Source organism: Physeter macrocephalus, chromosome 7, assembly GCF_002837175.3.
Source record: "Physeter macrocephalus isolate SW-GA chromosome 7, ASM283717v5, whole genome shotgun sequence".
Taxonomy (NCBI): domain Eukaryota; kingdom Metazoa; phylum Chordata; class Mammalia; order Artiodactyla; family Physeteridae; genus Physeter; species Physeter macrocephalus.
Genome location: NC_041220.1, coordinates 108,459,154 through 108,475,934, shown reverse-complemented (window position 1 = coordinate 108,475,934; position 16,781 = coordinate 108,459,154). Strand labels below are relative to the sequence as shown.

Below are 16,781 nucleotides of genomic sequence, written 5' to 3'. Positions count from 1 at the left end.
TTTGGACCTCTTCTTTGTGTATGTTCGAATCCTGGGGCATCCTAATTGTGTCAGGATGGAGTGTTGAACCATCTCTGTGACTGAGGATGCAGGCAAAACAATCAGTGTTCCATAACCCGCCACAGCAGTCCCTGGCTCCCTCTCTGTCTTTCCCTTCTTCTGCTCCGTATCATAGGGGCTGAGCCTATTTCCCAGACTCCCTTGCTCACTGGCTTCCATCTGGGTCCAGCCAATGGGAGACGCTGAAGGGAGGAGGACGGGAGAAGCCAGGGTATTCTCCCCTTCTCTTCTGCTCTGGGTGGCGTCTCTGACTATGGCTGCCATTCGGTCATGCTTTCGGCTTCCTCTGTGGTCCTGCTCCTGGGCCCCAGTATCACCACCTCCTCCCTGTCTATCCCTCCGGCCCCAGGGGCAGAAGTGGCTCCCAGCAGCTGCTAACCTCTGGGTTGCCTCTCATCTCTGTCTGACCTTTCATCTCTTCCATCATCTTTGTAGCAAATTCCCTGTGTTTGATTCTCGCTGCTGAACCTCCTGGTGTAGGCTCTATTTTCCTGATGGAACCGCCATGGTCCAGAGGTGGGGCGTTTGAATCCAGGTCTTTCTCCAAAGCCCATGCTCTGTTTTGATACCCAGGCCAGTAGAATGAGGTGGGGCCTTGCATACATATCAAAGGAGAAGCCAGCATGGAAATGCAGTACGGTTATGGCTGGGGTCTGACAGGTTTACCAATATGCCAACAGCCAAGTGTCTTAAATGTGTCTGACTTCCCCATTTTGGGTGTGTTTTCCTTCATTTTAGTAAGGGCAAGTCAGTAAATGTGTATTTACATGATCTGTACTTTTTCTCCTCTTTGTAAAACTTTTCACGTGAAAAAATTCACATATGAGAAAAATTATTCTGTCACCTTCAGTATCAGTCTATGTGATTGTCCATTCACTCATTCATCCATGTATGCATTCATTCCCTCATTCATTCACTCATTCTACAACGTGCACTTAGCCCTCGGGAATCACATACTGTTTGTTGTATGAGTCTGCTGGGGCTGCCATAACAAACCACCACAGACTGGGGGGCTTAAACAACAGACATTTATTTTCTCGTAGCCCTGGTGGATGGAAGTAAAAGATCAAAGTGTGGACAAGGTTGTTTCTTTCTGAGACCTCTCTCCTTGGCTTGGTGATGTCTGCCTTCTCTCTGTGTCTTCCCGTGGTCTTCCTTCTGTGCATGTCTGTGTCCTAATCTCCTCTTCGTATAAGGACACCAGTCATAGTGGATCAGGGCCCAACCTAATGACCTCATTTTAACTAAATTACCTCTTTAAAAACCCTCTCTCCAAACACAGTCACATTCTGAGGTACTAGGGTTAGCTAACCTCAACATATGAATTTGGGAGGACATATTCAGCCCAAAACATGAGTTCTAGGGGTTGAGAGCTGGAAAGGCAGGGCCCCAGCCCTGGAGAGATAGAAGTATAACTCACGCAAGGTTGTACATGGCAGTGAAAAGCAGAAGGTCACCAGGCCTGGGAAAGATGGGTGGGAAACCCCTGCCAGAGGGGACCCCTCTATGTGAGGGAGAGACAGGCAGTCTGGAGGCACCATGAGTGACGGAGAGGAGGGGCCTCTGTGGCTGGTGCCTGGGATGAAGCCATCCTGGAGGTGGTGTCCTGGACCCGCCCGTGGGGAAATGTGGGCTGTGTCCTCAGTTCTCTGAAGGTGGGACGCACCATCCTGTAGAAGCAGGGCTTCGGGAGGGGAGGCCCGATCTGCGGCAGGGGTTGGGAGGATAAAGAGTTAAGGCTTACCAAGAGCCTGTGGTGCAGGGCACAGTGCTGACCTCCCCCCACCATGCCTCCATCGCTGCTCCCTTGAACGCTGTGACACATAGAGTGATATGATCCCCTTTTCCAGATGAGGAAACTGAGGCTCAGTGGATGAAATACATTATTACTCAGTGTCACTAAGAGCTGAAGCCAGGGTCTGAATGCACAACTGTGAATATAGATTTCAGGCTAATTTCACCATGGGTTTGCTCTAAGTAGGGGATAGTAAAAGATTGATAGTGTACATTGGATTTCACTTCAGTTAAAGAGTTAATATTTAAAAGTATTTATTGTAAAACTAATGCAACCACGTTGTTAGAAATTTGAGAACGAGAACCCCACTCCCACCTCCATAACACTATCATCGCTGCAAATTCATTTACAATCTAAATGCAACAAAATTAGTAATAGCTGAACACTTGTCGAGTGTTTCCTCTGGGCTAGGCACTATTTACATGCTTGACGCGTATTAACAGACTTAATCCTTAAAAATAAATTACTAGGGCTTCCCTGGTGGCGCAGTGGTTGAGAGTCCGCCTGCCGATGCAGGGGACACGGGTTCGTGCCCCAGTCCGGGAAGATCCCACATGCCGCGGAGCGACTAGGCCCGTGAGCCACGGCCGCTGAGCCTGCATGTCCGGAGCCTGTGCTCCACAACGGGAGAGGCCACAACAGTGAGAGGCCCGCGTACCGCAAATAAATAAATAAATAAATAAATAAATAAATTACTAAAAATGAAGTAATAGCAATATCCTCAATTTCCAGATGGGGAAATTAAGGTGCTGGCTTAAGTAACTTCTCCGTGGTCACACACCCGGCTACATGGGGGCGCTGGGACCACCCAGGCAGCCTGCCCGATTTATCCTGATGGATATTCCCTGATGGAGTCTCCCAGTTCCGTAGCACTCTTTGCAGCTCTACACTGTAAAATATATTTTTTAACTTGTCATTAATCAGTGAAAAATCCTACCTCATTGTCTAGTTCCTATTTGTGTGTGTATATATTTCCTATGGCTGCTAAAACAAATTACTGCAAACGTGCTGCCTTCAAACAACACACATTCATTGCCTTTCAGTTCTGGAGGCAGAAGTCCTAAAGCAGTCTCACTGGGCTACAGTCACAGTGTCCGCAGGGCTGTGCTCTCTCCAGAAGCTGTAGGGGAAACCTGTGTCTGCCTTTTCCAGCATCTATAACTGCATTCCTTGGCTTCTGGCCCCTCGCCATCTTCAAGCCAGCAGGGTAGCATCTTGCTTCAGTGGTCACATGGCCTCCCCTCTGCCTCCCTCTCATGAGGACAGTCGTTATTTCGGTTAAGCCCACCCAGATAATCCAGGATAATCTCTCCATCTCAAGCTCCTTAACTTAATCACATCTGCAGTCTCTTTTGCATCTTAAGGTAACATTCATTAAGTTTCGGGGAGCAGGGCATGGATATATTTGGGGGCTGTTATTCAGCCTGCCACCATGAAAGTAGTCATTTTCTGCCTAGTTTAAGTATAGGGATAATACCAGAATTAAATATTGTCCCAGATTTAACGTTTCAGATTGGTCTCAAAAACTAAAAAGTTAAACTTTTCTTTTCCCATTCAGATATCACCACGTTTTATAATCAATCAGAAGGCACTCCACCCAAGCCTCTGACTGATTAACGTGCGACCACTCCTGTGGTTCATTTTGGAAGGAACTTAATTTTAATCTACACAAGAGGGCACCCTCCCTTCTGTCACTTTAGAGACCCTCCCCCAGGGCCTCAAAACTAGAGCAGGAGAGGGGACTCTTGGCCCTATTATTAATAATAGTGACTCACTTTACTTAATCTTCACAATAACCCTCTGAGCAAGGTGCAATTACCTGTTTTACAGATGAAGATACTGAGGGTCATAGTGGTGAATGAGCCCAGTTAAGGCCTCATGGCAGGTAAGTGGCAGAGCCAGGAGGCAAAGCTAAGTCCTCACCCAGGGAAGCAGAGTCTGTCCTGGATGAGCAGGTCACCTGGTGTGGAGCTGGGTAAAGGAGTGAGGTTGTGCAGAGCTTGTCCATGTAGGCTGAGAATGCACTTGCCATGTGTTTCATGGTCTTCTATTATAGAAGTAAGATTGGCACGTTGCGGGGACTTGGATACTAGGTACGAGCAGCAGACAGACAAGTGAGTCTATGTGGCTCCTCCGCTCCTCATGGGACCACTAGGCAGATGTTCCTTCCGGCTTCCCTCCATTCACATGTGCTCCTCCTTTCTATGTAGCTGAGGTCAGGGCTCACTTCCGGCCTGGGTATTACTTTGCATATGACACAACTTCAGCACTTCCTGAAGTGCTGAAGGCTTCAGGTGGCTTAGCCATCCCTAACTGTTAGGTCATTTCCAACCTCTCACTTTTGGAATCCAGATATTAATTTTTTAAATTGCAGAAACCGTTTTTCTGCATTTCAGTCATTTCCTTAGAAAAGATTTGCAATAATTTAGCTTAAATGGGAGGCAACAGAGCACAGGGTTAAAGCATGAATTTGGGAGCCATGCAGCCTGGACTGTATAATGCTCTGTGACCTTAGGCAAGTTGCCCGGCCTCTCTGATCCTGTTTTCTCACGTGCAGAGTAGGGGGAAGGGAATCCACCTGTAAGGATTAATTGAGACAATGCAGATGTATGGTTCAGATGTTTGGCTCAGTCCTTCATTGCTATGACCTGAACTGGGGATTACTGGTTTAGGGATGAGAACACTGTTAAGATTCCCAGTGCCTTATTATTCAAAAGAGGTCTCTGAAGTATTTTAGATCATCTTCAGAAAGATAGGTATGAATGTTTTACAAAATGTCATTTTGTCAGAATATCAAATTGGCCAAATAACAGAAGAAAAAAAGATGATCCTGGTGTCTGTGAAAACCTTAGGCCACGCTTACTGCATCCTGAGTAAGCGCCTTGCTGCTTCAATGCGCAGAATTCAGGAGCTGGAGCTGTCGGAGAGGAAACTCCTCCAGAAGGTGGACCAGCTGAGCACCCTCGTGTTCCAGGAGAGAAGTGCCTCTCTCCGGGCCCAGGAGCAGCTGGAGGCACTGCAGCGGGAGCTCGCCAGCCAGGTACCGAGTCCCTCCTCCTTCTTTCCAGGACTTGTTTCTTGTCCCAGCAGAGTCACCCCATAGGTTTGGACGTGGTAGCAGCTGCCCTTGAACATAGACAGTGGGGCGGGCCTGGAGAGCCTAGCCAGGAGGTGTAAGAGAGGTCCCAATTCTAACAGTGCAGGCAGGGGCCGCTGGACCTGGGCAAGGTCACGTGGCCTCCCTGGGCCTCGGCTGCCCCATCTGTAAAACGGGGCTCCCATCCGGTCCTGCCCACCTCATAGGGCTCTGGTTGGGATCCACTGGGTGGCATGCAGGGTCTGTGCACTTGCTGGGAGCTCTGGCCAGAGGTTCCTTTCTGCGGACTTGGTGCCTGACATCAGGGGAGCCGGCTCTGGCCTAAGGACAAGGAGAGGACTGATGAGGGGTCTCTGCCCTCAGGAGCTGGCTTGCGGGCAGCGACACAGATGGGAAACAAGTAACTCCAAAGCTGGATGCTGGGAGCCATGGGGAATGTGGTGTGTGGTGGGGAGGCAGAGTTGGTGAGGCAAGAGGGTTGCAGGGAGGACAGATCGCCAGGGCCCCGGCATGACCCAAAGTCTGGAGGCAAGGGGGAGCAGGACTTAGGGGGACCTTAGCAGGAGAGGCTCATAGTCGGGGTTTTGGGGGATATCACTCTAACTGCATGGGAGAGAGAGGCGGCAGGGGCAGGGGGCAAGTCAGAGCGCGACTGGAGAGGGAGTGGGTGGTTAAGAGGATAGGCTCTGGAGGCAGATGCCTGGAGCCAAACCCTGGCTCTGCTACTCATGAGCTGTGTGATCTAGGCCAAATGACTTAACCTCTCTGGATCTCAGTTTTCCTCATCTGTGAAAGGGGAATGATACAGTCCCAACCCCGTTCAATTGTTGTGTGGGTAAAGGAAGGTAATACGTGTAAAACACTCACAACGGTAGGCATTTGGATAGCCCTAGCTGCCTTCGTAATTACTAGTCTTTACTGAAATATTCCAGGGGAGAGATGACGAAGGCTGGAGGGCAGAGACTTGGCAGGCAGAGACCCAAAGATCCCGAGAGGCATCCGGTTTCAGTAAATTGCTACTCACAGGGCAGCACAGCGACTGTTAAATTGCAGGATGACACCCGTCAGTGGGTTGTGAAATCAATTCCGTAACTCACAACCAGCATTTTAAAAATGGAATTGACTAGGAATTATGAAAGGGCATCACGTGTACGAAGGGGAGTGCTGTTTCCTGAAACTTCTGTTTCAGTTGTCAACACGTGCATATGTATAACGGGGCACGTTCTTAAATGTATTTTTTACCATGGGAAGTAGTCCAGAAAGTTTGAAAAACACCAGATTGATTAGCTTTCAACTGAAATAGAAGTGAAGCATGGAAAGATAAGAAGTTCAGTTACATTGAAATTAGTCTTTGAGATGCCAGGGAGACATGCAAGTGCCACTTTTGCCCTTTGCATTGAACTTCAGGTGCAGAAAGTTGAGTTCATCCTCCTTGGTTCACAGCACATCATCGTCAGTGTCCGAGAGTTTTTAACCCGAGGTATAGTAGTGTTATGTGGGATCCCGCCATCAAGAATGTAATCTCTCCGTGAAAATCGTGTAATTAATATTTTTTGTCATGCCTTATATACATATAGGGTTTCCCAGGTGAATAGACACAGTCCTGCAATCACCAGAGGTTCCTAGTATGATGGGGAGACAGAGGATGAGGGTGACAAGCAAGGGAAATGCCATTAGCGAGCTCGGGGCGCTGCAGGACCTGCAGTTATGTGGCCCACACACATTTCTTTATTGCATTCTCTTGTAATCTGGATGCTCCTGGGAATGTCCTGTCACAAAACCCCATTTCCAGATGAAGGGCAAAATTTCAGAGAGGTGAGGGGTCTGGCTTGGGTCCCCTCGGAGACCACTTGGCCCAGCTTCAGCCCAGCCCAGACACTAACCCTCAATCTCTCCCCAGAACTATCTGCATTTCAGAGCATATTTTGCAGGAGTGCATGAACACTGCCCTTTGTACCTGATATTTGCCAAATGGCAGTTTGCCCCATTCTTGTCAATATTTGCAGTAATCATTTGCATACAAAGACACCTCACTTCTGTGGTGACCCGTGGTCATTCCCAAGGGTGATAAAGGTAGACCCATCCAAGTGATGGGGCACCGTGCACCTAGCATCACCGATTACAGGGTTCATACCATCGGGAAGACCCCACGCAGTTTTCCTCGCAGGGAATCTAACTCCAATTTTATCTGCCCCAATTCCCTCCAAAACACGCTGTCAAACAAAGCCTGCCAGGCTGTCCCCAAGTTTCCTCTTTCACATTTGCTCTTGCTTGTTTGTTTTGTCTTCTGCAAGCTCTCGTGGCTGTGACTGACCACCAGCAGCAAGCACTAGCAGCTGAAAGAGAGCTTAACATGAAGGCAGTTCTACCCATTTGCATAAATTAATTCTGAAAATTGGGCAAGGACGCCAATATTTGCAGTGCCTGGGTCACCCCAGTCCAGCCTACAGCTCATGGGTGGGGGGAGGGCAAGGTTTAAGAACAGGGAGATGTGTTCCTTGGACAGGCAGTGGGCCAAGCGGAAAAAGGAAAGGTCTTGAGTCAAGTACGTGGCGGTTCAGTGACTTTTAGTCGTGTGACATTGTGCAGGTCACTTCTGAGTAGCTCCACAGGGCGTATTCACAGGAAGGAACAACTGCTGTGACACTGGTGGTGCTGTCTCACCAGCCAGAAGTCATGGTCAGGCTGATCCTTACTGGTTCAGGCATTAACCCTGTAGGCACTGGGAAATGGAGAGGTCTGGGAAGTTCTGCAAGTGGGGAAGTGGGGACACTCCGGGGGGTCCAGGTGGCAGCTCTTTACAAACTGGTGTGGGGGAATCACATGTTGGAACCACTAGCCCTCCCAGTGTGCACCAGCCCGTCCCCCTCCTGCCCGTTGCACAGTTTCCTTCCAAGAACTCAGGGAGCTCACGAGTGTGCAGGGCCCACACTAGGGGGAGGTGAGTAAGGTGCTCGTCTCCTGGGCAAACTTTAAGGGGGCGCCAAAAAACAGTCATCGAGATAAATAATATTTTGCAGCAATGTTTTAATGCAAAAATTAATGCAAAAAGAAAAAGCGCGCTGAACAACAAAATATCGAAGTTTCAAATAAAGACAGGCTCAATGCGAGCTACGGTGCGTCCCCGGCCGCCTTCCTGACGCCCTCCTCCACCGCCAACCCGTAGGTTCAGGAGAAGGAGCGCGCGGCCCGGCGGCAGCGGCGGCGGCTGCGGCGGCTGCGGGAGCGGCTGCGGCGCAAGGACGAGGCGCTGGGGCGGCAGGCGGCGGCCCTGGAGCGCGGCCGGCGGCTCCAGCGGCGCCAGCTGCGACTGGTGCGCGAGCAGGAGCGCATCCTGCGGGCGCAGGTGCAGCGGCTGGAGCTGGACGTGCGGCGCCTCTGCCACGCCGCGGGCCTCCTGCTGGCCGAGCTGGACGCCCCGAACCCGGGTGGCCCCCGACCCCCGGGCCCGGCCAGTCCCCGGGGCGCTCCCGAGGAGGCCGCGGAGCCGCGCGCGCTGCAGGCCAGGGCCGAGCGCGGCGGGCGCGAGCGGGACCAGGCGGCGCGCCGGCTGCGGGAGCAGCGCGCCACCGAGCGGCTGCTCCGCGGGCAGCTGGAGGAGCTGCGCTGCTGCATCTATGGGCTGAAGCTGTCGGAGATCGGCCTGCAGGGCCAGGTGGAGGAGCTCGCCCAGCAAAACAGGTGCCTGCGAGAGGAGCTGGGAGCCCAGGCCCCCCGAGAGAGAGCGCTCAGCACGGCCCCTGCTGGCCACGGTAGCCTGGTAAGTGGCCGCAACCCAGGGCACGAGTGATTTTCTGCTTTTCTCTAACTTTCTGCCGCTTGGTCAAGTCATGGGCTCCGTCATTCCCCCGTTTTCCTCTTCAACCACCCCTGCAACCCAGCAGCCCCGTTCGCCCACCCTTCATTCCATCCGCGCATCTACCCACCTGGTGGTGCCCATCCACCCCTACAGCTTCACTCACCCGTTCACCAAGCCAGACACCTCGCCACCACCTGTCCACCTGCTCAGCCACCATCCACATGTCCATGCCCTCATGCACCATCTTGTCTACCCACCCCCCCCCCCCTCTAACCACACTCCATCATCTCTTTCACCCGACCATCTGCTTGTCCATCTCTCCTTGCAGCCACTCTCCAGGCAGCCAAACAGCTACCCTTCATCCCTCATCGTCTGTTTCCTCCTGTCCGTCCATCTGTCTGACATTTGATGGGTCCCTGCCTGTGCCAGGCCCCGTGCTGGGCGAGCTCCTCCACATGCAGTATGACGTTAACTGTCATGGTCTCATGACTTCCACCCCTATCCGCCCCTCCCTGGGAAAGCGATCACCCTTTCCCACCTCCCTCACAGCTGCAAAGGTGACCACGGTCCCCCGCGTGCCGGTGCATCTTCATTTCTCCTTCTTTAGACTGTGAGCCCCTTGAGGGCAGGTCCAGGTCAGATGGCTTCTGTAGCGGCCGCCCCACCAGCACACAGGAGACCCTCAGGACTGTGCAGTAGAGAACATGCAGGGTTCAGCCCCTTTCTGGTTCTCCTATTTGCTAGCTGTGTGACCCCAAGCAAGTTTCTTAAGCTCTGGAGCCAAGAGCAGGCTGGACACTGATGTTATCACCTAACTGAGAGACGAGCAAAAACTTAACGTTTAATATACTCCTGCCATGTGCTTGGCACCCTACGGTGTTTTCAAAGGCATCATTTAATGCTCATAAAACTGTAAAGCAGGTACTATTAATGTCCGCACTCCAGAGAGAGGAGGCTGAGGCTCAGAGAGGCAGTGCACTGACCTGTTGTCACACAGCTCAAAAGAGGCAGAACTAGAATTTGATCCAAATTGGATGTGAGTCCAGAGTGCTTTGTTTCTCCTGCACCAGGCTGCCTCCCTGTAAAGGGAGAGTTAACTCAGCTCCCTCCAAGAGATCAAAATCCCACTGGGTTAATTTGCATTTAAGGAAAAATAAGGGAGCCACCTTGGCCCAAAGAAGGTTACTCATTAAAAAAAAAAATCAAATTTATCTTCAGACCTGGACAAACTATTTCAAAGTAACGGGAACTTTAGTTTTCTCAAGATAATGAAGTGTATCCTGCCTAGATCATTTTAATAATGAGTTTATCTGTGGTTATATTTTATCTTTTTAGTACTTCATCCTACTCATGTTACTTCTGTGTGTCCTGTTCGTTCTTCCTCCATTATGTTCATCAGGTAAAAGGAATACAGTGTACCTTTAATACTGGCACCTTGTTGTAATTTCAGAAAATAAATCGTGTAGAGATGGAAATTGTCATTTAGAATCTTTTCTGTAATTTTCCTAAACGTAAGATTTTAATTTAGGCTATTGGCTTACGTCCTTATTCTCCCAATCTTTCTGCCTTCCCGTGCACTGCTACTCTTTCTTTTATCTAAGGAAAAGGGTGAATACCTAAATATTTTAGAGATGCCTCCTAATGTTTTGTACATTTTGTGTTCTCTCATTTAATCTTTAGTACAGTCTTGCAAGCCAAGTGCTATTATCCCACTGACTAGATGGAGAAACTGAGACCCAGGAGGTTAAGTGACTTGACCACAGGCAGGCAGCTCCAAAGTATTAGGGCCAGCAAGGGGACACGGGCCAGATCAAGGCTGTGACTCCAAGATGCTGTCCTTACCTTAAGATGCTGGGGCCAGCGTTGGTTCTTGCGGAGTTTGGGGCAGTGTCAGTGGCTGCGTTTGGCAGCTTGTGTGCCATCAGTTATAAGCCCCTTGTTGACATGCATCTGTGACCTTCTCGATGTTTCATGCCTTATCATTTAAAAGACCCAGTGCCCAAGGAGAACTGCATGCTCTCAAGACTTTGCTGGAGGCTGCTGTGCACAGTCAAAAGTCTCTCAAAAATTCCCTAAATTTCCCATAAAGTGTGGTCCCCAGCCAGTTCTGCCTCTGTAGCATCCGGAGGAGCCAGCCTGTTATCAGATGTGTAGCAGAGGAAGCAGGGGCCCGTGGAATAGAAAATGCTGATTCTTAAACACGGGAGCCATACACACTGGGGTGAGATGCTCACACTCTAGAACGGCAGGTGGGACCCGGAGTGGACAGACGCAGTGGATTCTGCTGGGTGAAGGGGTAGCAGCACTTGCTGTCTTCTGAGTGTGTCAGAGTGAAGAGCCCAGGGGAGCGTGAATGCAAGAGCCTTTTAAAGATGGAACAAATGTCAGTTACCATTTCAGCATGGAGTGTCATGGGACGGTCACTGTAGCCATCTAAAATGGCAGCCTGTGAGCATCCGGGCTGGGAGAGTGATATTAGCAAGGGCTTGCTTCGGCCGTCGGTGTCCATTTCATCGTGGTTTGTACATTTCCTGTGTGGCTTGCTCTCACTTCTGGGAAGTGGCTCCCATCCCCTTGCTGATGATGTCTCCAAGGGGGCTGGGCACCAGGGTGACCAGCTTCTTGCTCCAGCCAGACGTTAGCAGTTCTCCCAGATGGAGACAAGCAGGGCCGAGTTCCCCCAAATGGTGGGCCTGGAGCCTGGCACTGCCTTCTAGGAGCCCCGGGAGCCTTGCCAGTCGTTTTATTTCTATGCCTCAATATCCTTATTGAGCAAATAGAAACGTACGTACTGTGAGAGTTTCCTGGGGCTACCCTAGCAAAGAACCACAAACTGTGTGGTTTCAACAATAGTCCTGGAGGCTGGAAGCCCGAGATCGAGGTGTCGGCAGGGTCGTTCCTTCCGAGGCCTGTGAATGAAGATCTATTCCGGGCCTCTCTCCTTAGCTTGTGGGCGGCTGTCTTCTCCCTGTGTCTCACTGTCTTCGTTCTATGCATCTCTGTGTCCAAATGTCCCCCTTTTATAAGGACACCAGTCGTATTGGATTAGGGCCCACCCGAATGACCCCATCTTAACTTAATCAATTGTGTCTCTATTTCCAAATCAGGTCATGTTCTGAGGTCCTGGGGGTTAAGAGTCAACTTAGGAAGTTTGTGGGGGGACACAATTTAACTCATAACAAGTATCCTCCTGGATGCACCATTATGAGGCCCCATGAAACTGTAGAACTGTCGGTTCTAGTTCCTTGTGCTTCTTCGCCGGCTTCATGGGGGTACAAAACGATTCCTATATTTATGAGGGAGTCTTTGCACTAGACACCATCTCTGGTGCTCTACATCTGTTGTCCACTCATTTTGTCCCTCAATGGGGAGGCACTATTTTACTCCCATTTTACAGATGAGGAAGTGAAGGCCCGGAGAGTCCCAGGGTCCCACAGATATTAAGTGGTGGGGCAGGACTTGCGCCCTGGCAGGCTGACCCTGAGATGAGCCTGTGCGTGCCATCCTCTGCTCCTCCGGTAACTAGGGGTCAGTGGGTCCAAAATCAGCCTTTAACGGGTGCCGTACAACGAGGTGTACTCGGGCCTGAGCTTGGTACCAGGGCTGGGAAATAAGACAAGACCCCTGCCTGCACGGCATGACAAGACTGCCTGGAGAAAGAGGGTGCAGACAGAGGAAGGGGGAAGGGGCCTGACAATCTGTGGGTCACTGTTGGAGATCTTGGTGTTTGGAATGGGGAATGGACCCAGGGCCACAGGGTATGTCAGAGTCTTCCAAACTGTCCTACTCTCAGAGGGCACTGACAGCCCCGACTCTGAGCACCCTGGAGTCAAAAAGGGCCACCTTGAAAGGAAGAAATCCCCCAGAGAGCACGCTGGAGAGATGGGAAATGCCAGCCAGTCACCAGCTCACGGGGCAGCATGGCTTGCAATTTTAAAGTTAAAATGCTAGAATCTATTGATAACAACACTGTAAAGCCAGATGGTGTCCCTCAGGTCTTGGTCTGGCCTGTGGCCAGGGCTGTGCATGTATGAAATTTTACTCAGTGTTCTGAGAGCATTGAATGCATGCATGCATGCATGATTTCCCAAGGCTGACAGTGCATTTCCAAAGGGGCAGGACCCAGAATGGTTAAGAGCCACGCGGCAGATCTTCAGCACCTTTCTCTGGATAACGGTGTAACCCCCCCAGTGATCTCTTTTCATAAGCCCCCAGCAGCTCCATCGCCTTGGGATCCAGCTCCACTTCCTAACCACGGCATTCAAGGCCCCAGCTGCTCTAGCGGCTGATTCCAGGCTCGCTGCCCACCCCTTCCTCCCACCCTGCCTGGCCACCCTGAGGTCCTGCGGGTCCCTAAATATTCCAGGCTCCTCCAGCCTGCTTACTTTCCCTGTGTCTAGAGACTTCTACGGTCTGCTCCCCATGGCCCCTTGGTAAACCCCTGCTTCCTTCTCTCCATTTGGTGAGAATGTCTCTTCCTCCAAGAAGACTTTTCTGATTTTACGTCAGTTCCTTCCCTCCTTGGTGCCCCCATCATGACATGACCCACCTCTGGTGACCCTAATTCTCACTGTGCTGGGCCTGGCTGCCCACTGCCCCGTAGCTGTGCCTTCATCGTCATCACCAACTGGGTCCGATTCAGCCATAAATCCCAGCCCTTCCACAGGCTGTGGAATACTTGGTGAGGAAGTGACTCAGTGAATAAATGGCCAAAAGAAGATATTCGCTCCATTGCCCATGGGAAATGGAAACTTCCAGCCGAAGGGACCAGCCTAAGATGGCAATGCTGGGAAGTGAGGTATAGAAATTGGGAAACGAGAGGGAGGTCTAGCCCCAGGGAAGTGTGTATCATATTGAAAATCATTACAAATTACTAGGGTGCCTCTAACCCAAACCAGCCCCTTGGTTACATCTGATGTGTGTCATGGTGTGATTTATGGTGAGGGTAATCGTTATGAGAAGATATGTTATTTGATTCCTATTTACACAGCACTTCCCCAAACAGGATCTCCTTGATACTGGGAGGTAGCCAGGCAGGGATCAGTGATTTTGTCCCCAACCCCACAGAGGAGGCACATGCCTTGTCCAGGATCACACAGTTTATAGTTTCTAGAACAAGTTGCTTGAAGCCCAGGTCCCCAGAGGAATGGCCATTGCGAGGACAAACACCCAACTCGGGGAGGAGTTTGGGGAGGGGGTTTCTGGTCAGACTCCCAGGTGAAAGAAAATTTAAGAGGACTCTGGTTTGCAAGAGAAGCAAAGCCTATCTGCAGATGTGTCCAAATGCCTTTTAGCAAGCGTGTACTGGGCATCCTGTACGTTCCAGGCACGGTGCCGGCCACTGGGGCTGGGGAGGAGATCCTGCTCTTCAAAAGTTTGTAGGGGAGGTAGACACAGGAACAGAAAGGGCAAGTTTGGTGATGACCGCTACAGAGGGGGACACCCTGGGGCAGGGGCCTGGCCTGGAGGGTAACAAGGAGGCTCGTATAAAGAGATTAAAAGTCACTCTCTTATGACGTCGGTGTCAGGCTGTCATCCCAGAGCTGCGACCCCGCGCCTTGTGACAGTGGCCTCAGGAATGCGGGCTGCTCAGGTCAGCTTCTCGGCCCCAGCGATATGAGCAGAGCGACCCCTGGTGGCGAGGATGAGAATCGCTTCATTGTTTCCTGAGTCCAGGCAGCCCGTTCCTGCTCAAAGCTTGCACCTGAGCAGAAGTGCCCGTTACACATTTGTCGCTCACTCCTGCAGCGAGCAAGGGCTTTAGAACAGTTTCGATAATGTCAAAAAACAAAACATGGGCAAAAGCCACGAACATACAAATAACATAAAAAGGAAATACAGATGGCCCGTGGTCTTACAAAAAAAGGCCCATTACTTAAAAACAAAAAAATATGAATGAGCAAAACCTGTATTCTGAATAGTTGTCATATATTAAAAGTACCTCAATACTGTTTATAGTTGGTGGAAATTGGAAACAACCTAAATGCCTGATCAGAGGGACCCGATTTGGTAAGTGAAGGCATTCCTTACATCAGAGATGATTCGGCAGCCCTAAAACACCACATTACAGAAGAAGTTGTGGAGAAATGATCCTTCGATACCATCACATGAAAAATGCAAAAAGCGAAAAGTCAACATTTTGTAGAAACAGACTTTTGGAAGAATTTAAATGTCTATGCATAGAAAAAAAGCCCAGAGGGATATATTCTCACACATTTGTAATATTTGTGTTTGGATATCACTGTATTCCTCATTTTCTTCTTTCAAAACAATTACACGTTAAAACTAAAGCCAAGTGAAGTTACAGGCAAATGCTCCTGTGAGTGTTGAAAAACAGGGAGGGCTGGCAACACTGAGGAGAGGGGGGCAGGAAGGGGGAGAGAAGGCCCGGATCAAGTTCGGAGACCTGAGTTCAGGCCCTGTTCTCCCACTGCGTGTGCTGTGTGACCTTGGACAAGTCACTATCCCTCTCTGAGTATTGATTTCATCACTTGTGACATGAAGCGGGTATAGCATCATCTCGGAAGTCCTCCCCTGGATGTTAGCGCCTCGAGGCAGCGGTCTGTGTGTGTTACCCATGGCGGTGTCCCAGCCCCAGGACAAAGCCTGCCACAATAGTAGGTGCTCAGAAAGTATTTGTTAAACTGAATGGAAGTCAACTTGGGTACTGGAGCAAAATCCAAATAGAAATGAACAGCAGACGATGGTGGCCTTCGACCCTGGCCTCCGCCTCCCCTTCATCTCTTCCCTCCTCCTTACTTCTGCTTCTCTCTCTTGCTTGCTCTCATGTCTTTGAATTTCTGACTCCCTTTTTGCATCCTATTTCCTCTCTTTTTTTTCTTTCTCATTTGCCTTCTCTCTCTTCCTTTCTCTTGTGCCTTCTCTCTCTCTCCATTTTCTCATCTCCACCTCCTTCCAATAGCGATTTTAAGTTCTTGACAAAAGTGTTTAATTCTGATCAAGTGGGAAGGCAGTCGAGAAAACCATGAGGTGCCCCAAGGTCTGTGGGCAGGAGGCACCTGTGGCAGGTTGGCCGGGCCCGTCTGGATGCAGAGCAGGGCTGTGCCCAGAGCCCTCTGGTTTTCACTGGTCTTGGCTGGGGCCCTGTTCTGGTACTTGTTAAAAGCTTCTGGGTGATCCTAAGGTGTGGCCAGGGTCTGGTCTCCCCTGGTCTCTGAGGAGAACTGGACAAGACACAAACTGTCGCAGAGTAACTGGAAGGTCACAAACTTGGGGTATGAGGAGGAGATGCTGCAGTGAGGGAGGGGCTTCATTTGGGGGAGGCTCAGGGAAGCCTCATTAAGGATCTGACCTTTAAGTTAAGCCCAGAAGGGAGCAGCCGGGCCATGCAGAAGGGTGGGGAGGAGAGAAGTAAGCAGCAGGCCCTAGGGGCGCAAGGCCCCAAGGCAGGAGGGAGAAGGGTCCATCCGAAGAGCAGAGATGGGTGTGGTGAGGCCGGGCAGGCAGGGGTTTTATCTTTCAGGGCAGTGGAAAGCATGGAAGGGTTGGAAACAGGAAGGCAACCTGAGCCGGTTTCCATTTCAGTGCAATTGCTCGGCTGCCGAAGGGTATGAAAAGGAGGGTCAGAGAGCCAGGGGCAGGGAGGGCTTTGCAAGGAGGCAGCCTGCGACCAGTACCCTTCCCAGGCGGATGCGCCAGGCAGGCAGGAAGAACCGCATAGGCGGAGGCCAGCAGGAACCAGGGTCGGGGGCCAAGGAGGCACTGTGAGAGGAAGCCAGGACCAGGAGTGTCAGGGGCTGCGGTGACAGCCCTGGACGGCCTCCCGTGCCTGACTGCAGCACAGGAGCTGATCCCGAGGACTGAGTGGGGGAGGTGAGGGGGGACTTGCAGGTCAGAGGGTCCCTGGCAGCTGCGGGCAGGACGGGAGGGGAAGCAGGAGGCCCAGTTAGTGGCCAATGCAGGGGTCTGCTGAGAGCAGGTGAGGACCTGGGGATGGGGACGGGGCATGACCTGTCCATTTCCATTTCTCCCTCCCCTAGAAGAGCACCTGACCCACAGTAAGAGCTTAA

General features: G+C 51.1%; 1 protein-coding gene across 1 annotated transcript in view; it reads left to right on the top strand.

Annotated features, from left to right (window-relative positions):
- The window catches only part of C7H4orf50 (chromosome 7 C4orf50 homolog), a 50,276-nt gene that overhangs the window by 299 nt on the left and 33,196 nt on the right, over window positions 1–16,781 (top strand). Inside the window, exons 2-3 of the mRNA XM_028492567.1 lie at window positions 4,757–4,895; window positions 8,119–8,712. Coding sequence (XP_028348368.1) covers window positions 4,757–4,895; window positions 8,119–8,712 — 733 coding nt within the window. The remainder of the gene's footprint in view (window positions 1–4,756; window positions 4,896–8,118; window positions 8,713–16,781) is intronic.